The sequence below is a fragment of the Oncorhynchus tshawytscha genome, linkage group LG16 (assembly GCF_018296145.1).
Source record: "Oncorhynchus tshawytscha isolate Ot180627B linkage group LG16, Otsh_v2.0, whole genome shotgun sequence".
NCBI classification, from domain to species: Eukaryota; Metazoa; Chordata; class Actinopteri; order Salmoniformes; family Salmonidae; genus Oncorhynchus; species Oncorhynchus tshawytscha.
Genome location: NC_056444.1, coordinates 16,706,867 through 16,732,105, shown reverse-complemented (window position 1 = coordinate 16,732,105; position 25,239 = coordinate 16,706,867). Strand labels below are relative to the sequence as shown.

Sequence of the window (25,239 nt, the reverse complement as noted above, 5' to 3'; positions counted from 1 at the left end):
TTTTTATACAGTGCTATTAAACTATATTGAAACTGGCCTCAGGCAAAGTTGTGCTGTGTTATTGTGTGTATACAATGAGGTAGAAAATAATGTCTGCACCAGCAACACAACCACAGTTATCAAAAGTTTTAATTCACAACCATAATAAAATTGCATAGGTAAAAACAGGGTAAAGAAACAACATTAAGTCTAAAGTGACCTCTACTAAAAGTTACAAAAGTTGCAGGGAGTTTCTGTATTCAGTTCTTAACTTGTTCATCTTACATGTGTAGACAACGCAAACCAGCCTTCTCCTTTCAGCTTGTCCACCTGTACTGGACAAAAGGGAAAATTGTATGATCGTCCTTAAAAAAAAATACTAAACATTCCACAAATAGGATGAACCAGTGTGTGTGTGTGTGTACCGGAGTCCTGCTGCCTCTGGACTGTCCTCCAAGGCTTTGTGGAGAGACCCCACCAGCAGACCTGAAACACACAGGACCTCCTCAGTCAAGATGACCATCATTCCCCTGATCCCTTCATCCACATCACCTGCCGAGTCGGTTAGAATGAAATGTCCTAGTCACAGATCTAAAGTCAGTGTTGTATTGTCCCATTTACGGTTCTCTCTAAATTTACAGTCCTCCCTAATGAAAACAGTTCTTATTTCAGACTCACTGTCTACTACCTCCGCTGCCCAGGGGGGAGGGGTCCTGTTCAGGCAGCAGCATGGATGACTCTGGGCTCAGGCCTGCTGCTGAGAGGGAGAAAGTAGTAATGAATACTGTGTGGAGATGGTTACAACACACACCTCTTGTCTCACACACACAGCTGCCTGACCTGACAGTGGAGGTATGGGGGAGACAGAGGGGGAAACTCTGGCTGAGGAGGAGCTCTGTCTCTGTTGTTCTATAAGCTCCAGCAGTCTGCTCCTGGCTGCTGCGCTCTGCCTGTTGAGCTCTAGGAGACGCTGTTCCACACTGCTCTCACAGCCTGGGCCTTCATGAACCACAGACTGTAGGAGACACAGAGAAACAGCAGGTACTTCACCTGTCATTCATGCAAAACTTGATTGAAGACACCAGTATGTTCACCTCATGGAATGTTTATCATGCCGTACTGTACAGTACTCAAGAGACCTGAAATCTGAACAGTGAGTGTTCTGTTAGATGTGACCTCACCTGCTGTGTTTGCTGCTCTCCACCACAGGACCATGTCCCCCTCTCTCTCCCTGCCTCACGCTGGGGTGTTGTTCTGCCTGTACTGCTGGGAACGAAGCCTCTCTTCTCCATGCCCTGTTGGGGAGTCAGTCTCCCTGTGCTGCTGGAGACAGAACCCCTGCCTGAACTCTGACCTTCACAAATCTCTGACCCGGAGGGAGGAGTAGCAGGGTGGAACTGCCCCAGCTGATCCCGTATGAGGGCGTTCTGACGGGTCAGCTCGGCAATCTGAGACAGCATGGCACCCTGGGACGGATCGCAGAGGAGAGGGAGGGGGTCTGGGATGGCGGCTGGAGGGGGTGTAGGGGCAGGGCGGGACAGGCTGAAGAGAGAGGGGGCGGAGCTGAAGGTCTGGAGGTCGTCACAGGAGCCCCGGGTCACAGGGAGAGAGGGAAAGTGGTGAAGAGCCAGGGAATGAACAGCTGGGGAGGAGAGCAACATGACAGAATGAAAACATGGAGAGCAGAGTAGAGCCAAATAGACAACCCAGAAAGAAGTAGAGAGAGAGACCTGTTACCTGAAGTGTGACCGTGTGGCCGATTGTCTCTCTGACGTGGTGGAGAGAGCAGCACAGCAGGGTTGAGAGTGAGACCTGTCTGATTCTGTTCATAGGAGGGTACAGGAGCGTCTGCATCATAGGACGGTTCCCACTCACTGCCTGCATAGGGACACAAGTCTTTACCAATACTCATAACACGTTGAGGAAAAGTATAGTGAACCATGTGTGTGTGTACTGACCTGTAGCTATGCTGCCAGCCTCTTGGGGCTCATAGTCCCCGTCTCCTCCTAGTACCCCCAATCCCCCCAGAACCAGCACCACTGTGTCCAGCCTCTGTTCCAGATCACATGCTCGCTGCTGCAAACCTGCCTGGAGGGAAATCACTATTAGAGACCTCTTCATCACACATAATGATATGAAGAAACATGAATTAGCCTTGGAAGCCATTCTTAAGGTAGAAGTGATGTAGAGAGATTGTGTGTGTGATGTCTATTCTGACCTGCAGGGCGGCGCTCTCCTCTCTCAGGGTCAGGGTCTCTGCGGTGAGGGCGTCTATCATCCCTCTCTGCTCCTTCACCTCCACCTCCAGCCTCCTCCTCTCCTTTCCCTCCCTCTGAGCCTCATCCTCTCTCTGACCCACAGGGGATAGAGTTATCATTCATACTGGCAGAACAGAACATAGACACAGAGAACCAGTCGAATAGTCGTTAGGCATACCTGTCTGAGTAGTCTAGCCAGGCGGCCCAGTGTAGACACCAGAGCCACAGAGAAGCCTGTGAGGCCGTGTGTGCTGTGCTTTGGCCCCGTCGTCCCCTCTCCTTCCCCTGCTCCTGGGGCTCTGGGAGGCTCCTCTAGCCCTAGGCCATCCAGCTCTGTCTCCACCTGACCCAGCAGGCCCTGCAGCAGCCCCAGGCTGGACTGGTTCCCACTCAGAGAGCTGAGGGTAGAGCCATCCAGACCTGACTCAGTACTGCGCCCCCTACTGGCTTTCGAGGACCGGCTCTTCCTGCCTACATAGAAACAGACACATAGGAGAAACATGGTAACATATGCCTCTATGAACCAATTACTGCACTACTATGCATTAATGTGCACTAATTCAGTCAACTTTAAAGAATAGTACCTGATGAATTGACTGTTGTTGTGATGCACTATGAGTCGTACCTGAGCGGGTGAGAGGAGGGTCTGGGTTCAGGACCTGAGTGACCAGGGTGAAATGCTCCCCAGGTTCAGGCTGGGGTTGGGGCTTTCTGGACCACAACCGCTGGACTTTTACTGTGGCATTCAGAGCTGGAGAGAGAGGAGGAAAGGAAAGAGAATGAGGGTGAGAGAGCAAGAGAAAAAATAGGGAGTAAGAGTTGATGTATAGTACATCACATTATCCATCCTTTTTCCCAGTTAAACGATCTGTCCTCTTACCCGCTTGTACTTGGGTTCCCCCTGAGGCACTGGGAGTCTGAGGGGGGCTGTCTCCTCCTGCCCCCTGGAGGTTGGAGTTACACTGGGGTTTTTGCTGCTTCCCTCTAGTACAAGGCTTGGCTTTCACTTTCCGGGTATACACCTTGTAACTGACAACAGAAAAGGATGTGAGCTGATAAAGTGTCTTCTGCATTTAACTCAACCCCTCTGAATCAGAGAGGTGTGGGGGGCTGCTGTCTGGCAAATAATCATTTGTAATGGGTGTGTGTGGGCATTGGTAAGTGTTTGGCAGAATGTCAGCGTTGTTACCTGGTATCCATGTTGGAGTTGAAATTGACAGAGGCAGAATGGCCAGTTTCTTCATCACTATGGTCTTCAACAGAGTCCTCCAGCTCATTCAGAGCCTGAAATAAAAAATAAATCTGTTAAGAAATGGAAAAAGACACAAACACAAAGAGAAAGAGAGCAGTACCTGTGGGTCCATCATGGACTGGCTGAGGAGGGAGAGCTGTGTTGGGGCCTCTGGTTTCTGCAGGACAGGCAGGTCTGAGTCAGAGCCACAGTCTGGAGCCATGGTAACACTGGGGAACCCTGAGAAAAATAAAGAATACAAAATCACTCACAACAACACTTTAGAGCTTCCATTAACCGGTCAGTAATAACCAGCTTTAAGACAATAAAAACATTGAAAAGCTGATTGACCGGGAGAAAAATAAAAATCCCATTGCGAAATAATGCCTATTAGGCTAACTGATGGAAATACCAGTCGATGTAAATACATTTGACCGGTCATACTTACCGTGTATACTCGTTAGGCATGTTATTTATTACAGAGTGCAGAAAACATGTCAGACAGCAGGAGAGCTTCTGCTACAGCATCTCAAACAGCTGTTTCGTTGCTGCTAGACTGAAAGCTGCCTTTATAGGCACAATCAGTGCACAACAATTCTAAATGCAATCGTGTGTTAAAAACTGTTTTGATGGCCACAATTAAAAATAACTAGTATTTGTATTCATCAACTGGTAATTGAAGCGCGCTTTGGCTTCATCAGTGCATCACACACCACTTTGCAATGAAATGGAGGCCGTGTGCATTTTGAAAACAGACCTAATTATGTGAATCCTGAACGTTTTGCTACATATGAGGTGTCTAACCTTGCTTCAAAGCAGCCAAAATCAGACCACGTCCATAGAGGCATTTATTTTATTAAGACTTCCATATGCCATTGAAACCAGTAGACTATTTCTCTCATGTTCTATTGCTTTTCAAATCAAGTTTATTTTTTACATTGTCCAGTAGCCAAAGGCGCAATAGTCATATTATCAACCCATGTTAGTTGTTGCATCTTTAGATCTCCCCTCTTTCTACATTTCAAATGGATATTTCCATCTCCGTCACATGAAACGTCTCGCATGTGTGGTGTGCTTTTGACAACAGCGTTTTCCCGCTAATTGCATTATGGAATGAACATTTGTGAAAAGCAGCCTGCGCATTGCTTATAATGTGAAGAAATAATAGTTTGTCAACATTTTAAGCGAAACATTCTGATCGGTTGCATCAGACTCATTGCTTTTTAAAGTTTTGTTATGTAGTCTATGCCTACTGGTTGAATTTGGGATCTATCATCCCACAACTGTCCCAGAGTGTTTGGAACAGGCTCTCTTTCTTGACAAGCTGACCAATAGAATAAGTCAACTTTTCTACTATGGTGCATAGTAGATTGACAAAGGCTTGTGATTTTGCTGTTCATTACTCATCTTGTTGGCTGAGGAAAAGTAAATGTGGACACTTATTCTAAAATCTTCAAAGTGCGCATTGGAATTTGGTAAGGATGCATGTAGTTCCATCCTCGAGTTGCATGTTAATATGAATTACCATAATCTAAATGTGCTTTCAGTCATTCGGAGCAACACGGGTGGACGCCCTAATCAAGTTATGGGTCTGGTAAATTTCTCAAATGTCCGGTGCCACAACAGAAACCCTGTAAGATGCATAGAGAACATTCAAACACAGACATACAATAACCAACACATGATCAAAACACATTGAAAAGCCATTCATTAATCCATAGCAGGATAAGAGCAGTATCATACCAGTCTGCCTGCGAGGCGCGTCGCCAAACAAGTCTTTGACCACAGCCATAGCTCTGTCTGACCGGGCCAGAACGTCCTGCAGTTGAAACTGATCTGAGAACACCTACAGCACAATGAGATAACAAGTCTTCAGTGTGAAGACGAAGGTTTAATCTGCAGTTATGTAATATAAACAACATTCAAGAAACATCTGTGGGGAATCAAGGGGATGTAAGTGATCACTGAGTTGCGAGCTGACTTGAGTTTGCAATTTCAAAGTAGTTTCATGTCAAATTAGATTTATGTGAGATACCCCTATGATCTGCGCATGAGATCTGTCTGTACTCCTCACCTCTCTGATGATGTTGAGGCTGGCGCGGTCTAGCGGAGCTGGGCTACCAGGGAGGTCCTTCTTCCTCCTGTGTCTCAGAGCTCTCTCTCTCAGCTCCCACTGGGCCACCACTCGGTTCTGGGACCGGTGCAACTCATGACGACGATTCTGAGGAGGAAGAGAGATGAGTAGGCATACTGACCTAGGATAACTTACAACATAACAAAATGAGAGAAAACAACTACATGTCTCTCTTACCAGCTCCTCCGGTGAAGCCTTGTGTACAGAGAGGTCATGGACGGTGCTCTGAAATTAGCAGAAGATGGTAGTCATAATTTCATAAATGTATCTCTTCATTCTCCCCTGGTGGCAAAGTTGATTCCATGACAGGGACAGCAACTACTAGCACACTCACCACCCACTCTCTCTTCGGGGCATTGGCCTTCTTGGGACGCACAGCAGGTCGTTTTCCTTGACCGTGCTGTAAGCGGCCCACCCTCGTAAACGACATCTGGGAAGAAAACGATAACTAGCTAGAAAATGTCTGATTAGCTGGCTAACGTTAGCCTACCTAGCTATGTTGTTTGACAGGAGTTTTTTCAATGAAAGTCATACGCAAGCTACTCTTAAACTAGGTAGTTGTAGCTTGCTGGCAAACTAGGTTATTAACTGTAGCAAAGTGTTTAGTTAGTTTGCTGTATTCATTGTTTTCTTTCCGTTGTGGAGTGGCGCTGTGTTCAACAGTTGTTGCGCGCTTCTGGGTGAAATGTGTAACCTCCTAGTTACCAATCAAACGACACCACAGATAGAACAATGACACAGATATTTCACTGATTGTATAAATGTGAAGCATCCGCTTTCCGTTTCCACTCACTACCAAATATGGTAGTGAAAGGAAGCCCACTATGGATTTTTGCCGACATTCAGCAAATGTTCTCATCGATGAAATATTTGATCTCAATACAGTTTTCTGTTCCCAAAACTACAATCTGGTATGAACATAGTGGACTAAGTTTAGTAGAATTTGCCCTTTGCAAACTTTTTACAACATCGCGTTGTTTAGAAGGTGCTCAAAGGCGAATTGAGTTATTGCACACGGGTTCTTAACAAAGTAGGCGTTCCCTAACGGAAATATGCAGATATTACTAGAACAACCCAATAGGATCTCGCTAGTTCGTGCTTGGCTCTGCCCACTTCCTTACTTGTTTTGCCACTATGACTAATTTGTTCCCCATTGTAAACGACTGGCTGTTGTCTATCTTGGTTAAGTTATAAAACATCTTTGAGGAGCTCTTTGGCATAATGGGAAATGTAGTCTTTAAAAGCTACAAGCAAGGCACACAGAGTTGTTTGAAAGAGATTTAGATGTAGCAAGAGAGCTTGAGATAGAGCTACACACTATAAAAAATGACCTGAAACATAGGTCCACTCTTCATCACGTTCAAAATATAAAATTACAACAATGTATAGTATTTGCATAATCAGTAATGGGAAAAACACAAGTGGTTCTATGGATTTGTGCTAATACGTATGACCACCAGGTGGCAATGTCATCTTACAAATTATTTTCAGCTCCCATATGACAGAACAGACAGTACTCACCTTGAACATCGAACAACATAATCAGGACAAAGATGTAATGTAGCCTCACAGAAAAAAGTAGGTAGTAAACCTAATATATCAGTTAGTATTCACCATAGAGATCCTATTAAATTCATATTAGTATTCTAATTCCTAGCTATAGGATATTCACTCGAGAGGGTCAATTCACATCCGTGTGAGAGAATGCGTGCGCGCGTGCGTGCGTCCTGGCCAAAGTTTGTATGCACATAAGTCAATTTAATGTGATAATGTATGAGTGCCGGCCGGCCAGCAGACAGTGCGTGCGTTCTTACATTGTGCGCGCAGGGGTCCCAAGGGGGCACCCACACCCAATGCCGCACCGGGGCTACCCTCAGAAAGCGGTGGGGCTCCTCGGAACCGTATGCAGTGACAGTTCTTCACACTGACAACTGGCTGAGCTGAGCGCTGAAAAGTCTAGAAAAATGTCAGTAACCAATGCGCAAGCGCATGGCTGAACTAGTAGCCCACCTCTCATTCGAGGCACTCTCGCCATAGATGGACTAGGAGTGAGAGCCTGGGAGGCAATACTGTATGAATGCGTGAAAAGTTTACATCTCTTGCACGTCTCTTTATGGCGTAGCCTATCCTTAATGAGCACCAGAGACTGTGACTAACATGCTCTATTCGATTTTAGTCTCATGGTCTAGTTTCCAAAATTTGAGTCTACTGTAGAACAGTTTTGAGAAGTTAACCTCATGACACATTAGAAGAGGATAAAAACAAGTTGCTGGTCTGGTGGACTGGACAGAGGGACAGGGGGAGAATCCGTGAGAATACTCACATGGCACGTATGGATTACATGTAAAGCCAGTGTTGGTTTCGCTGCATCTCTGGGGGAAAGTCATCCGAGAAGCGTATTTTCAGGAGACCATGGACAGCCTCGCTTCCATGCCAGAGGGATTCCGCTCAGCCTGGATTTATGTTGGATTTGCCCGGGGCTCCGAGAGCTCACAGCCGTGAAATTGAGAGTGAAAGACGCGCTATGAAATAATAGGCTATTTGTAAGATTGGTGCCAAATGTAGGCTATTTATGTTCTGGATATTTGATCATGTTTTATTTTCTCAACAAGCGTTACTAACGCTACTTGGAATCTTGTGATCAACTTCAAACAGTGGACACTTAAAAGGAGCGCTTTGGTGACAAATTTGTGGATCTATTGAATTAGGCTGTAGGATTACCCACGGAATTCCACTCTCAAATGATAGTTTCAAAGTCGTTTGTTTTGTTTACATTTTGTCGCCTCGCTCTTTCGTTTCATTCATTCGCCGTATCACTTTGTTAACCAGGTTAAAGCCTGAGAGTAAGAGAAAGAAAGTCTCATAGCGCGCCCAGTGTGCACACGGGCACCATGGTCGGGATGTGGGGTGGCGGAGGTCTCCCAATGTCTGTCACCGTGGTTGTGACTCTGCTCCTGGCTATTATTGACGTGAAGGCGAGTGGGGAGTACTGTCACGGTTGGCATGACACCCAGGGCACATGGAGAGAGGGCTTCCAGTGCCCGGAGAAGTTCGATGGTGAGGATGCCATCATCTGCTGCGGGAAATGCGAGCTGCGGTACTGCTGCTCCAGGAATGAAGCACGGCTGGACCAGGGGACTTGTGACAACGACAAGCAAGCCCAGCAACCGGGCACCGACAGCAAAGAGAACAAGGAGACGGGCGCAGGTGAGAACTCTGTCTGGCCCAGCACGGCCAGCTTTAGGGGCCACAGCAGCTGTGCCAAACGCTCTGCCTCAAGGCTGCAAAGCTCTCCTTGTCTGCTAAAAATTATAATGTCATTTCTAAATTAGATTTTAAACTCGCTCAGTTTAAATTGTTTAACTTAATTATAGGCTACGCCAGCAATATTGCATTTTCAAGGAGATGAGTGAGACGGGAAGAGGGCCTAATTGCCTAATTTTAATAAAGGTTTAGACCACAATGGCCCAGGCCTAGAAAAAATGATACTTAATTGAAAGTTGGAGTTATGAGTTTCTTTCAAACATGTAGGTATGTTCTAGTCTTTTCAACCACTATCTATCTGGGAGCTTAAAAATCGCTTAGAGATAGCGTACCGGTTCAGTTGGCAGCAACAGCTGCAGAGAAGCCAGTTGACACCATAAACCCACGCACTCACAAATGGAAAATTGTGCTGCGTGGCGTTATAAATAGCTGTGTTTGTTCTAGCTGCAACACACGCGCGCCGCGGGGACTGCAGAGCTCGAGCAGCGCACTGTCCCCACGAGGATCAAGTTTGGACTTGACCGGATCTTTAGGCCATTGGCTCGCGACGGCGCTGACAGCTCTGTTCATAAAAACAAATCGCGTTATGAATCATTTCCCCGCGCTTGCGTGTCGATTCCGCTGAGGTATAGGCCTATGTGAACGGTTCATTCCCATCCCAAACACATTAGGAATGAATCCCCTGTATGTTCTTTCCTTACGTTTACCGTCTAGTTACATTCACATGATTTCAACGCACATTTTTTACTTTATCCAGGCCTTTTTTTTTTACGTTGAGTGGATAGGGTGTCCATGACCAATTGCGCATGGAACGGAAGCGCCTAATAATGTCACATTGTAACCTCATCTAAGTCTTAGCAGTGAGTTAGTACTAGCCTAACAATTGGGTGTGATTGGAAGAACAGATGTCATAATTCTTCATTATTTTTATTGAAAGCAGATTTACTGAAAATCTTCAAGGTCAAAAAAGGTATTAGTTATTGATGTCTTTGACATGTTTCCAACATATTTCCATCACCTTCTCACTACAGTTGTAGCACAGAAAGCTGCATCATATAGGAAGAAAAGAGACACTACAGTGCACACATATTAAGTGCTTGCACATTACAAAATGAGAGGCACATTTACTATGAGTCAAAAATCTTGCAATGGTCATTTTTCAAAGACAAAAAATAGTTGGCTACACGTAGTACAGATATTAAACATACACATCAACAGAGCATGCCTTTCTTGTAGAGTAGAATACAGTATGTTTCTCTCTTGGCATTTGTTGAAAGAGTCATCAGTTATCACTCCAGAAAGAGCCAAATACATTTTCATATAGTGAACAACAGCCAAAATAACTTAAACTGGCAAAAAAAATGAAGTATTTTGTCATGCAAGGCACCGCTTGTACACATTGAATTCATTTTTTTATGTACAGGGCAACCAATTAATCACAAAGCAAAGATACACACAGCCATGTCAATGAATAACCCCAAGGATACTGTATATGCATTAAGAACAATAAACAGAGCCTAACATTCAACATGAAGGAACATGTGTGGGATGCAGGAAAGGAGAGGACCCCGGGGATTTGAATGGGGAGAGGACGAGCAGTCAGTTACACATAATATGCCCAAACAAGAACAGAGAGATGGGGGCTGATATTACTGCAGACAGAGTAGGGCTGTCCCAGCCCCAGTCCAGCAACAGGTGTGGAATAGACTAGTGGGCTGAATGGAAACTATAGACACTCTCCAACAGATAATGTCACAGCACTGTCATTACTACACTTCTCCCCTCAGCCATTTTACTTGTGTCTCTGTCAGACTATAGGCTGTATTCACATATCATGTGACGCTGTTAGGAGGACATTAGATGACTTTCTGGAGCCTTACGCACTAACTCATATCCATAGTAGCTACATAACTCTCTTAAAGAAAAGCTCCTCTAAACCTGATCATGGTATGGTTTGGCTGTGAGGTATTGAAGCTAACAGCTGTTCAATTAAGCAATAAGGTCAGAGGGGGTGTGGTATATGGCCAATATACCACGGCTAAAGGCTGTTTTTATGCATGACGGAACGCGGAGTGCCTGGATACAGCCCTTAGCCGTGGTATACAGTATTGGCCATATACCACAAAACCGCAGGGTGCCTTATTGCTATTATAAACTTGTTACCAACATAATTAGAGGAGTAAAAATACATGTTTTGTCATACCTATGGTATACGGTCTGATATACAATGGCTTTCAGCCAATCAGCATTCAGGGCTCGAACCACCCAGTTTATAATAGGAAATAGGTCATGGGCTCATAAAATTGATGTCGTAGCGCCTCAGCTTCTACCTCTTTTGTACTGTATCTAGACTGAGTCTAGTCAGGTTGACTGTTGTCCCAGAATTAGTTTTATCTAATGAGTGCCTATAGCTTCAAACTTTAGACATCTTGAAATGGTCCTTTGAAAAGCTGGTGACTTTTGATGTTGCTCAGAGGGAGAGAACGAGTGTGTGTTAAGGAGAGAGAGAGAATGAAAAAGGAAAATGACAGAACGAGTCACTGCCTCTCTCAGGGTTACAGTTACACTCCATAACACTTTGGAGTATTCAAACTGGAAAATGAGTAACTTAACCAGAGGAACAATAAATCTCATGAAATCAGTTGTCATGTAACAAGTTCCCCATTGTGCTCCAAACGGGTGTGTGCCTGTGTGCGTGTGTGCCTGTGTGCGTGTGTGCCTATGTGCCTGTGTGCGTGTGTACGTGTGTGCGAGGAAGCACCTCAACTCTGCCCTGGTCCTGCTACTCGAACCATTGCTGCCAACATTCCCCATGAGCGCTCACTGTTGGGTCAAAAGTTAACGAAACACCCAAAGAACACTTCCGTTTACTATGAACCACTTTCTGTATGCTGTAGTAGGCTACACTGCCATCCTCTACCTTCACTCTGTAAGAGAGTTAGCCTGCTGCTTCATTACCAAGTCATCTTAACATGATTCATCCAGCATAAAACATTTGGTTCCTTGGAAGTTGTGGGAACGTAGGCTTTTGGTTTCACATTGGTTGTGGGAACAAAGGCATACGTAATATGTTTTTTAAACATTCTGAGAACAGAAGCTAACTTTTTTTTTTAGGTTGGAGGGAGGTTCTGAGAATGTTTTACTCTGGTTCCTTGGAAGTATTCCTGGGAGGTTTTATTAAGGTTTTATTAACACTCTGAGGCCTATAAGTTATTTTGAATAACTTCCTTAAAACTTTCACGTGTCAAACTCATTCCACAGAGGGCCAGTTGTCTTTGAGTTTTCTCTCCTCCCTTGTATTTGATTGATGAATTAATGTCACTAATTAGTAAGGAACGTTCCTCACCTGGTTGTCTAGGTCTTAATTGAAAGGAAAAAACTAAAACCAGCAGACACTAAGCCCTCCGTGGAATGAGTTTGACACCCCTCTCTTAGGCATTAATCATGCAAATACATGTATTTTTTATTGTGAGACGGCATCAGTGAGATTCAAACCTATAATCTTCTGTTCTACATCCATGGAATTAGTCAATTGTGCCACAAGGATGGATCTAGCATTCCATGTTTTTTTTACACATACAAAGCTGTTCATTTTAGTCTATTCAAACAGTCCCCATTTCAAAGGGAACAGGCACTCATTAAGATCAGATTTGAAACACTTAACAAGATAAAGGATAGAGAGAGTTTTGTTGATGCTGATAATGGAATGTATGTTTTTAAATAACAAAAAATGAAAGTTTTGTTGTGTTATTTATGGAAAGTTTTCTTAATATTCTCGGAACAATTTGAGAACATAACTTTAAATAGAACAGTGAGCAAAACCTGTAGGAAACGTAATTCCCACAGAATAAATATTTTTCTTACCACTCTCTGAACTATTGAAAAATATTCCCAATGTCAAACCAGTTGGAGAACGTTCCTAGAACATTACCAAGATTGAAATGAAACGTAACCATGTTTGAACTTTTAGGAAGGTTCCTTAAATGAGCTGAGAATGTTCCAAAGCCAAGCAACTATCCTGCACCATTACCAGAACGTTGTGGGAAGGTTGTATGCTAAATAACCTTAGGACAACCACACTCTCACCAATCTCTCAGAAACACATGGTTCTCAGAACGTTATGTGCTAGCTGGGTACTGTACTTCCTGGAACTGGTTTACACTAGACAGATGGCAGAAAAACAGCTGTGTACTTTAAGGGGTGAATTACATGCTAATCATGCGAGAATCATGCAGATGATCGGATTGAACACACAGTAGCCTGCTTTATCTCCAGAGTCACAGCTGTTACTATGGTTCAAAGGTTACAGTAAGAGAGATGTAGTATGCATTAGAGCCCCACTGCAAGGTTGGCCTATATCATGTTGAAAAGATGTATGGAATTAGGCCTTCAATGTGATCTGTTGCATTACTCCAAACCAGCCATCATTAATGCCACTCTCAATATGTCTTAAAGCTGCCTCTATACAGTATAAGGGACTATTCTGGCTTAAATGCCATAGCGCGATGTGGATTTATATAGGAGAAGAGGTCAGGAAGACCCACATAAGTTCTGGCTACATAACTTTGGTATGAGACAGAATCCCCCCTCTCACAGACAAACACAGATCAAACGCACGCACAAACTCACTCAGACAGATAGGTTCAGGGTCGGTGGAGGGGGGTTGAGGGTTGGGGGGGCCACAGCTGGGCGCGCAGGATAAGAACAGATCAAAACAAAGTTAATAACTTCTAATGAGGGACTGGGGCCCCCTGGAGACACGCCAATAGTCCACCTCTGTCTCGGCCTTTCTTCCTCTAATTTCGTCTCTCCCTCTTTTCTCTTTTGTCTCACCGTCTCACTCCATTTCTCTTTCGCTCTCATTTGGGTTTATGGGTGAGGTAAAAACACGTGAGTGTAACAGCTCTTGCTTGAACTTTTTGACAAACTGTTTTTCTCACTGCAGTTCACTCTTGGTCTCTCAACTTTACTAATTCAAGGAAAGAGGGTATTTTCCAAGATCATGTCAAAAGTCTTGATGGTAGAATAAACCACTTCATCATGTTGCTGTTGTAGTTTGTTCAGTTTGTTTTCTCTGAGGGCGTAAGTGGTTATGGTCTGAGGAAGTTCTATCCTCTCTCTGCTCTGCTTGTTATAGAAAGAACAGCCCTGTCTTAATTTACACTACATGACCGAAAGTATGTGGACACCTGCTCGTCGAACATCTCATTCCAAAATCATGGGCATTAACATGGAGTTGGTCCCCCCTTTGCTGCTACAACAGCCTCTACTTTTCCGCGAAGCCTTCCACTAGATGTTGGAACATTGATGCTGGGACTTGCTTCCATTAAGCCATAAGAGCATGAATGAGGTCAGGCACTGATGTTGGGAGACTGGGCCTGGCTCGCAGTTGGCGTTCCAATTAATTCCAAAGGTGTTCGATGGAGTTGAGGTCAGGGCTCTGTGCAGGTAAGTTAAGTTCTTCCACACCAATCTTGACAAACCATTTCTGTATGGACCTCACTTTGTGCACAGGGGCATTGTCATGCTGAAACAGGAAAGTGCCTTCCCTAAACTGTTGGAACAAAGTTGGCCGCACAGAATTGTCTAGAATGTCACGTATGCTGTAGAGTTAAGATTTGCCTTCACTGGAACTAAGGGGCCTAGCCCGAACCATGAAAAATAGCCCCAGACCATTATTACTCCTCCACCAAACTTTACAGTTGGCACTATGCATTGGGGCAGATAGCGTTCTCCTGGAAAATCCAGATTTGTCAGGAGACGAGACCTTACAGCAAAATGCTTACTTACAAGCCCTTAACCAACAATGCAGTTTTAAGAAAAATACCTAAAAAAAACAATAAATAAAAGTAACAAATAAAAATAACGAGGCTATATACAGGGGGTACTGGTACAGAATCAATGTGGAGGCTATATACAGGGGGTACTGGTACAGAATCAATGTTGAGGCTATATACAGGGGGTACTGGTACAGAATCAATGTGGAGGCTATATACAGGGGGTACTGGTACAGAATCAATGTGGAGGCTATATACAGGGGTACAGAATCAATGTGGAGGCTACTGGTACAGAATCAATGTGGAGGCTATATACAGGGGGTACTGGTACAGAATCAATGTGGAGAATCAATGTGGAGCTATATACAGGGGGTACTGGTACAGAATCAATGTGGAGGCTATACTATATACAGGGGTACTGGTACAGAATCAATGTGGAGGCTATATACAGGGGGTACTGGTACAGAATCAATGTGGAGGCTATATACAGGGGTACTGGTACAGAATCAATGTGGAGGCTATATACAGGGGTACTGGTACAGAATCAATGTGGAGGCTATATACAGGGGGTACTGGGAGGCTATATACAGAATCAATGTGGAGGCTATATACAGGGGGTACTGGTACAGAATCAATGTGGAGGCTATATACAGGGGGTACTGGTACAGAATCAATGTGGAGGCTATATACAGGGGTACTGGTACAGAATCAATGTGGAGGCTATATACAGGGGGTACTGGTACAGAATCAATGTGGAGGCTATATACAGGGGTACTGGTACAGAATCAATGTGGAGGCTATATACAGGGGGTACTGGTACAGAATCAATGTGGAGGCTATATACAGGGGTACTGGTACAGAATCAATGTGGAGGCTATATACAGGGGGTACTGGTACAGAATCAATGTGGAGGCTATATACAGGGGGTACTGGTACAGAATCAATGTGGAGGCTATATACAGGGGGTACTGGTACAGAATCAATGTGGAGGCTATATACAGGGGGTACTGGTACAGAATCAATGTGGAGGCTATATACAGGGGTACTGGTACTGGTACAGAATCAGAATGTGGAGGCTATATACAGGGGTACTGGTACAGAATCAATGTGGAGGCTATATACAGGGGTACTGGTACAGAATCAATGTGGAGGCTATATACAGGGGTACTGGTACAGAATCAATGTGGAGGCTATATACAGGGGGTACTGGTACAGAATCAATGTGGAGGCTATATACAGGGGGTACTGGTACAGAATCAATGTGGAGGCTATATACAGGGGGTACTGGTACAGAATCAATGTGGAGGCTATATACAGGGGGTACTGGTACAGAATCAAAGTGGAGGCTATATACAGGGGGTACTGGTACAGAATCAATGTGGAGGCTATATACAGGGGTAATGGTACAGAATCAATGTGGAGGCTATATACAGGGGGTACAGAATACTGGTACAGAATCAATGTGGAGGCTATATACAGGGGGTACTGGTACAGAATGAATGTGGAGGCTATATACAGGGGGTACTGGTACAGAATCAATGTGGAGGCTATATACAGGGGTACTGGTACAGAATCAATGTGGAGGCTATATACAGGGGTACTGGTACAGAATCAATGTGGAGGCTATATACAGGGGTACTGGTACAGAATCAATGTGGAGGCTATATACAGGGGGTACTGGTACAGAATCAATGTGGAGGCTATATACAGGGGGTACTGGTACAGAATCAATGTGGAGGCTATATACAGGGGGTACTGGTACAGAATCAATGTTGAGGCTATATACAGGGGTACTGGTACAGAATCAATGTGGAGGCTATATACAGGGGGTACTGGTACAGAATCAATGTGGAGGCTATATACAGGGGGTACTGGTACAGAATCAATGTGGAGGCTATAAGGCGGTACTGGTACAGAATCAAAGTGGAGGCTATATACAGGGGGTACTGGTACAGAATCAATGTGGAGGCTATATACAGGGGGTAATGGTACAGAATCAATGTGGAGGTTATATACAGGGGGTACTGGTACAGAATCAATGTGGAGGCTATATACAGGGGGTACTGGTACAGAATCAATGTGGAGGCTATATACAGGGGTACTGGTACAGAATCAATGTGGAGGCTATATACAGGGGGTACTGGTACAGAATCAATGTGCTGGGGGCACCGGTGTGTCAAGGTAATTTAGGTAATATTTACATGTAAGTAGAGTTATTAAAGTGAGTATGCATAGATAATAACAGAGAGTAGCAGCAGCGTAAAAGGGTGGGTGGGGGGCAATGCAAATAGTCTGGGTAGCCATTTGATTAGATTTTCAGGAATCTTATGGCTTGGGTGTAGAAGCTGTTTAGAATCCTCTTGGACCTAGACTTGGCGCTCTGGTACCGCTTGCCGTGCGGTAGCAGCGAGAACAGTCTATGACTAGGGTGGTTGGAATCTTTGACCATTTTTAGGGCCTTCCTCTGACACCGCCTGGTAGAGAGGTCCTGGATGGCAGGAAGCTTGGCCTCTGTAGTGCCTTATGGTCTGAGTCCGAGCAGTTGCAATACCAGGCAGTGATGTAACCTGTCAGGATGCTCTCGATGTTGCAGCTGTAAAACCTTTTGAGGATCTCAGGACCCATGCCAAATCTTTTCAGTCTCCTGAGGGGGAATAGGTTTTGTCAGGCCCTCTTCACGACTGTGTCCTTGCACCACACGGTCAGGTCTCTGACCTCCTCCCTATAGGCTATCTTGTCATTGTCGGTGATCATACCTGCCACTGTTGTGTCATCAGCAAACTTAATGATGGTGTTGGAGTCGTGCCTGGCAGTGCAGTCATGAGTGAACAGGGAGTACAGGAGGAGACTGAGCATGCATCCATGAGGGGCCCCCGTGTTTAGGATCAGCGTGGCGTATGTGTTGTTACTTACCCTTACCACCTGGGGGCGGCCCGTCAGAAAGTCCAGGATCCAGTTGCATGGGGAGGTTTTTAGTCCCAGGGTTCTTAGCTTAGTGATGAGCTTTGAGGGCACCATGGTGTGGAGCGCTGAGCTGTAGTCAATTAATAGCATTCTCACATACAGTAGGTCAAATCAAAATCAAATTTATTTATATAGCCCTTCTTACATCAGCTGATATCTCAAAGTGCTGTACAGAAACCCAGGCTAAAACTCCAAACAGCAAGCAATGCAGGTGTAGAAGCACGATGGCTAGGAAAAAACTCCCTAGAAAGGCCAAAACCTTGGAAGAAACCTAGAGAGGAACCAGGCTATGAGAGGTGGCCAGTCCTCTTCTGGCTGTGCCGGGTGGAGATTATAACAGAACATGGCCAAGATGTTCAAATGTTCATAAATGACCAGCATGGTCAAATAATAATAATCACAGTAGTTGTCGAGGGTGTAGCAAGTCAGCACCTCAGGAGTAAATGTCAGTTGGCTTTTCATAGCCGATCATTAAGAGTATCTCTACCGCTCCTGCTGTCTCTAGACAGTATAAAACAGCACAGGTCAGGGTTCCATAGCCACAGGCAGAACAGTTGAAACTGGAACAGCAGTATGGCCAGGTGGACTGGGGACAGCAAGGAGTCATCATGCCAGGCAGTACTGAGGCATGGTGCTAGGGCTCAGGTCCTCCGGGAGAGAGAAAGAAAGAGAGAAAGAGAGAATTAGAGAGAGCATACTTAAATTCACACAGGACACCGGATAAGACAGGAGAAGTACTCCAGATATAACAAAAACACATAAACTACTGCAGCATAAATACTGGAGGCTGAGACAGGAGGGGTCAGGGAGACACTGTGGCCCCATCCGATGATACCCCCGGATACCCCCGGACAGGGCCAAACAGGAAGGATATAACTCCACCCACTTTGCCAAAGCACAGCTCCCACACCACTAGAGGGATATCTTCAACCACCAACTTACCATCCTGAGACAAGGCCAAGTATAGCCCACAAAGATCTCCGCCACGGCGCAACCCAAGGGGGGGCACCAACCTAGACAGGAAGATCTCGCCAGTGACTCAACCCACTCAAGTGACGCACCACTCCTAGGGACGGCATGGAAAAGCACCAGTAAGCCAGTGACTCATCCCCTGTAATAGGGTTAGAGGCAGAGAATCCCAGTGGAGAGAAGGGAACCGGCCAGGCAGAGACAGCAAGGGCGGTCCGTTGCTCCAGAGCCTTTCCGTTCACCTTCACACCCCTGGGCCAGACTACACTCAATCATATGACCTACTGAAGAGATGAGTCTTCAGTAAAGACTTAAAGGTTGACACAGAGTCTGCGTCTCTCACATGGGTAGGAAGATCTTTCCATAAAAATGGAGCTCTATAAGAGAAAGCCCTGCCTCCAGCTGTTTGCTTAGACATTCTAGGGACAATTAGGAGGCCTGTGTCTTGTGACCGTAGCGTATGTGTAGGTATGTACGGCAGGACCAAATCAGAAAGATAGGTAGGAGCAAGCCCATGTAATGCTTTGTAGGTTAGCAGTAAAACCTTGAAATCATCCCTTGCCTTAACAGGAAGCCAGTGTAAGGAGGCTAGCACTGGAGTAATATGATCAAATTGTTTGGTTCTAGTCAGGTGTTCCTTTTGTCCAGGTGTGAAAAGAGGGCAGTGTGGAGTGCAATAGAGATTGCATCTTCTGTGGATCTGTTTGGGTGGTATGCAAATTGGAGTGGGTCTAGGGTTTCTGGGATAATGGTGTTGATGTGAGCCATTCAAAGCACTTCATGGCTACAGATGTGAGTGCTACGGGTCGGTAGTCATTTAGGCATGTTACCTTAGTGTGCTTGAGCACCAGGACTATGGTTGAAACATGTTGGTATTAGAGACTCAGACAGGGAGAGGTTGAAAATGTCAGTGAAGAGACTTGCTAGTTGGTCAGCGCATGCTCAGATTACACGTCCTGGTAATCCGTCTGGCCTTGCGGCCTTGTTAATGTGACACGGTCGCCCGGAAAAGCTGATGCTCTCATGCATGTTTCAGTGTTACTTGCCTCGAAGTGAGCATAGAAGTAATTTAGCACGTCTGGTAGGCTTGTGTCACTGGGCAGCTCTCGGCTGTTCTTCCCTTTGTAGTCTGTAATAGTTTGCAAGCCCTGCCACATCCAACGAGCGTCAGAGCAGGTGTAGTATGATTCGATCTTAGTCCTGTATTGAAGCTTTACCTGTTTGATGGTTAGTCGGAGGGCATAGCGGGATTTCTTATAAGCTTCCGGGTTAGAGTCCCTCTCCTTGAAAGCGGCAGCTCTGCCCTTTAGCTCATTGCGGATGTTGCCTCTAATCCATGGCTTCTGTTTGGGATATGCACGTACAGTCACTGTGGGGACGATGTCATCGATGCACTTTTTGATGAAGCCAGTGACTGATGTGGTGTACTCCTCAATGTCATCGGAAGTATCACGGAACATATTCCAGTCTGTGCTTGCAGTGCTGCTCCAGAGTCCAATGGCGGTGAGCTTCCCACCACTCCAGCCGACACTTGGCATTGCGCATGGTGATCTTACGTTTGTGTGCGGCTGCTTGGCCATGGAAACCCATTTCATGAAGCTCCCAGACGAACAGTTCTTGTGCTGACGTTGCTTCCAGCGGCAGTTTAAAACTTGGTAGTGAGTTTTGCAATTGAGGACAGACCATGTTTACGTGTTACGTACTTCAGCACTCTGCAGTCTCGTTCTGTGAGCTTGCGTGGCCTACCACGTCGCGGCTGAGCCGATGTTGCTCCTAGACGTTTCCACTTCACAATAACAGCACTTATAGTTGACCGGGGCAGCTCTAGCAGGGCAGAAATTTGACGAACTGACTTGTTGGAAAGGTGGCATCCTATGACAGTGCCACATTGAAAGTCACTGGGCTCTTCAGTAAGGCCATTCTACTGCCAATGTTTGTCTATGGAGATTGCATGGCTGTGTGCTCGATTTTATACACCTGTCAACCACAGGTGTGGTTGAAATAACCAAATCCACTAATTTGTCCACATACTTTTGTATATATAGTGTATATTTGATAATGGAAGAAAGAAAAACATATTTTTTTCCCTTGTTTGTTAAAAAATGGTTATCCTCAAACCACTGAAAACCTCCCTCCCACTCCCTCACCCTTCTTCCTTCCTCTCTCCACAGTACCCATCTACGTTCCCTTCCTGATCGTGGGCTCTGTGTTCGTGGCTTTCGTCCTGGTGGGTTCCGTGGTTGCCGTTTGCTGTTGCAACTGTCTCCGCCCCAAACAGGAACTGTCATCAGGGGGCGGGGGAGGAGGCGGGTCTGGTGGCGGCCGTCTCCTGGAGACTATTCCCATGATGGCTAGCGTGGGAACATCTCGCGGTTCCTCTTCCCGCCAATCAAGCACGGCCACCTCGTCCAGTTCCTCTGCCCCTCCTGCCCAGGTGCCTCGCCCGGCCCCCCAGCCCATGATGCGTGCCCAGGCCTCCTGCTGTCTCCCTCCAGACGCCAGTGTCTTCGTCAACATGCCGACCAACTTCTCTGTGCTCAACTGCCAGCAGGCCACCCAGATCATGCCCCACCAGGGACAGTTCATCCACCCCCAGTACATCGGCTATGCCACCCACCACATGTCTCCACCCCAGGGGGTCTACCTGGACCCCACCCAGGGGGGCTACAGACAGCTGCAGTCCCCCTACCCCCCACCCACCAGTGTGGCCAGTGTCACCAGCGAGCAGAAGTACCCTCCAGTAACAGTTTAAGCCATTTTGGGGACTGTGTGTAACAGACCTTGTGAGGGCCTTATGGGGACTGTTTGAGATACCTTATAGGGACTGTGTGAGAAACCTTATGGGGACTGCATTAGAAACCTTATGGGGACATTGGGAGCTCGCCAGCTTGGAGAGAGAATTATATGGACTCAGGCTCACACAGAGGACTCTGTGAGGAAGCTGGGATCTGTGCCTGACCAGCCACAGTGTGTTGCGTGTGTCTGTCCTACATGTGTGTGATATGTAAAGGTTTGGCAGATTTGCCTCAGGGTAATGATTGTGAGTGAGCTGACCTCACCCTAAGATTGAGGCAGGGGTATGTCTGTCTGGTTGTCCTCATTCAGCAACACACAGAGGGGTGATGCTGCCCACCAGGGCCAATGACTCGCAGCAGAGTGTGTGGGTTTAACGTCTTGAAGTTTGTCAGTGTAGCGTTTGTTGTATGTGTTTGTAAATGAGTGAATGTGTGTATGTACAGTACAAGTGAGGGTGCTGTGTCCAGTGTGGCTATGTGTGTATGTGACTATATGTACAGAATGTGCTGTGTGTGTATTACTGTCAGTGTATGTGGTGGTGAGTGGGTGTATGTTAACGGATGTACTATGTGTGTGTGTATATGAGTGTATAGTATGTGTGTATATGAGTGTATAGTATGTGTGTATGTGTGTGAGGACGTGTGTATATGAGTGTATAGTATGTGTGTATATGAGTGTATAGTATGTGTGTATGTGTGTGAGGACGTGTGTATATGAGTGTTTAGTATGTAATGGGAAATGCAGGCGGTGTGATGTGAAAAACAGTCCCTCTCTCCCTGTAGGCCTGTTGATGTCTAATGAAGTGAACACAGGACACAGACTGTGACGCTCCAGCCTTACACACACCCCCCCCTCCCCCCACACACACACACCTACCCACTGCCTTGAGCGGAAACGCACACACACTTGCATATACACAAGAGAACCCACAAAATTAAAATACACAAACACTCATGCAAGGACTTGGAAATAAATGTGCCTGAAAGGAGGTGTGTGTGTGTATATGTATGTGTGTGTGTGCGTATGTATGTGTGTGTGTAGCTGTGATCGGCAACCTTCTGAAGATTGCAGAAATAATAACGCAGTAAAAGCTGTCTGCCAACTGTTCCACCTCACTGAGTATCCCTCCTGTGAAAGAGGTGTGTGTGCTGGTGTGTGCGTTTACTGAAGGTAGACTGGAGTTGTGCTGGAAGGTTTCAGGGCATTTCCAGCAGTTCTTTTCACTTCAGGGGGGTAGAAAAAGAACAGCAAAAAAATGGACAAGACCCACTGGGCACACCACATCATTTCAGGGCGGCAGGGTAGCCTAGTGGTTAGAGTGTTGGACTAGGAACCGAAAGGTTGCAAGTTCAAATCCCCGAGCTGACAAGGTACAAATCTGTTGTTCTGCCCCAGTTAACCCACTGTTCCTAGGCCGTCATTGAAAATAAGAATTTGTTCTTAACTGACTTGCCTAGTTAAAAAAAAAAAATTCTACGTGGATTATTTGATCGAGATGACCCGTTAGGCCTCTATTCACTCAAAAAGACAGCCAAAGTTAGTTGAATTTCCAACGTGTTATCACTATGCTTTCAACCAAATTCTAATGGAAAGACAATGTTTGGTTTAGTTGTCCCCCAAATGTCTATCACTGTGCCAACCATTTAAAAGCACAGCAAAGTTCAAATGGGAATACAATGTCAGATATTTTGTTTATTTATACGACAGATTGGTGACATCACTGTGTTTCATCTATTAGCCGAACCAAATGACCTGGATGGCAGTTGAGATTACATTCAAAGTACGTGGAGCAAGTGATCAATGCCTCTCGAGATTCTGCACAGATTATTAAAGCGATTGTGAAGATCTCCACAGACCTATGATGACCGATGCATGCTATCTTAAACATGCATACTTTATCTAATTACATCATGTATAGTTACAGTAACCTAAAAATGTGGCTGTGGATGTGTTACTCATTTTAAGGTTGAACTTTACATTTGTTTGTAAGATAGAGTAAATATCCTTAAGTTAATTAAGGCTATTACAAAAGTAATATTGAATTGTTTGGTTGACAATGCACCCAAATATCAACATTTTAAAGGAAATGTATCTTACTGTTTGGATAGTTCCATTCTTTAACTTTTATTTTTGGTTGAGTTGGCGACGTGAATACAACATATAATTTGTTAACTTGTCGACAAATAAATATGCTATTTATGTTGTTTCAAAAGCGATATTGAATTGTATTTGGATGTCAACACAACCAAATATCTTGTCTGATGACTCACATTGAATTATTCCACTGCTCTATCAATCACTACATACTTAATTGCGGAAAAGAAATAAACAATTGTGACGTAGCGTTTGGCCGGAGCAAAGAGACTGGGTAAGTCAGCCAACCAAATATCAACATTTGAAGGAGATTTTATCTTCTGCTTGGATAGTTCCATCTGTGTTACTAATTTAGTCTGGCTTTAATTACAGTTTGTCTACAAATTAAGTTTGTCTCCATCTCAACCAAAAATCTAAGTTAAAGAATAGTACTAAATCAAATCAAACTTTAAATGCACTTTAAATAAAGTTGGATTTGATTTAGTCCTATTCTTTAACTTAGATTTTTGGTTGAAATGGAGACGGGAATCCAACTTATGGTTGCGTTGACAACTAAACACAATTCAATATCACTAAATATCATTTCATTTTTATCAACTAGAGCTTGAAACTAGAGGTCTTTATCGGCTCCAAAAAGTTGGACCTGGATCCCGAACGGATCCGAAAACAATCAGACCCGAACACGAATGGACACGACAACAACCGGTCCGGGTCTAGACCAGACTCGATTGGAGCCGAGTTACAAAAAATGTATGTTTGCTAGCCAAGTTGCTCATTTGGTTAACAAATAGATCATTATATGTTGGATAGGCCTTATTAGCGTAAAATAAATAGCTATGCAGAGCCGAGGTTGGGTCCATTCAGGTCCACTCAGGTCTTTCAGCTGTAGTTATATAGACCCGATGACAATCAAACAGGACCTGACCCGGCCCGGAGGGAAAAGTTAGAATTTTGGACCCAGACTCGCTCGGGTCCTGGGTCTGGTCTCGGACCCATTAGGCCTTTGTTCTAAACCTATTCCTTTTCTGCTGTCTTTTTTTTTGCTGAATTCTGGTTTGAATTGAAACAATGGCTGTTGATGACTTTGCCTAAATAGCATCATTGAGGATAAATGAGTATGGTCACATTTCATTTGCTCCGTTAAACCTACACTTTGGAATGACTTCGATGGCAGCATTGAATTGATCTAGTTTCCCTCAACAATCATTCTCATAATAGTACATAGGTAAGAGTCAGTGACATCATAGCTAAGCTGGGCTTGGTTAAACCCTGGATGGGAGACTAAAGGGTAGCTGTGGATAGATTAGTTCTCCAGTAAGAGGTGCTGCCCAGCCGATTGTTTTTTAAAATTCTGAGTAGATATAACGTTGACATTTGATGGTGTTTTAACGGTACAAATTCAACAAGGTTTGTCTATGTTAATATGATGACATAATTCTGTGGTTGAAATTTTACCCTCGAAACAAGTTGATGACAACAAAAAAATCCTATATATTTTCCACGTCATAATACATTGACAAATTATGTTGAAACAACGTTGATTCAATCAGTTTGTGTCCAGTGGGAACACTTTTCACTATGTTGGGTAGCTGGTCTTAAAGGTGGCTTTTGGATTTTGGACTCACTTCTACTTTGTGCCCTGTTATAGAACTGTCTCTGTATTAGGACTGTACACAACTCACCCCAAGTTCCAGTTGATGAAACTGCAGAAATGCATAGGTGTCCCAAAGTGAACTAACCTGACTGTGTGTTTTGTGTATTTCAAGCACAATG

General features: G+C 44.9%; 2 protein-coding genes across 3 annotated transcripts; one reads left to right on the top strand and one right to left on the bottom strand.

Moving 5' to 3' along the window:
* Positions 1-111: 111 nt before the first annotated feature.
* spice1 (spindle and centriole associated protein 1) lies at positions 112-6,323 on the bottom strand. Of its 2 annotated transcripts, none has more exons than XM_024374428.1 (17): positions 5,937-6,323; positions 5,780-5,827; positions 5,543-5,689; positions 5,212-5,314; positions 3,590-3,708; positions 3,427-3,521; positions 3,118-3,266; positions 2,863-2,988; positions 2,416-2,708; positions 2,198-2,329; positions 1,938-2,067; positions 1,717-1,857; positions 1,161-1,621; positions 820-994; positions 658-736; positions 405-465; positions 112-309 (listed from the first exon to the last, which is right to left on the bottom strand). In XM_024374428.1, exons 1-17 carry the CDS (start codon positions 6,030-6,032, stop codon positions 256-258), a joined length of 2,409 nt encoding a protein of 802 aa, XP_024230196.1. In that variant the 5' UTR covers positions 6,033-6,323; the 3' UTR covers positions 112-255. The 2 variants fall into 2 exon arrangements, with proteins under 2 accessions (XP_024230196.1, XP_024230197.1); XM_024374429.1 differs by having other exon boundaries at positions 658-733.
* A 1,300-nt stretch (positions 6,324-7,623) lies between these two features.
* On the top strand, positions 7,624-23,876 carry LOC112215411 (protein shisa-2). Its single transcript, XM_024374426.2, has 2 exons — positions 7,624-8,809; positions 20,748-23,876. Exons 1-2 carry the CDS (start codon positions 8,494-8,496, stop codon positions 21,326-21,328), a joined length of 897 nt encoding a protein of 298 aa, XP_024230194.1. The 5' UTR covers positions 7,624-8,493; the 3' UTR covers positions 21,329-23,876.
* The last annotated feature ends 1,363 nt before the right edge of the window (positions 23,877-25,239 follow it).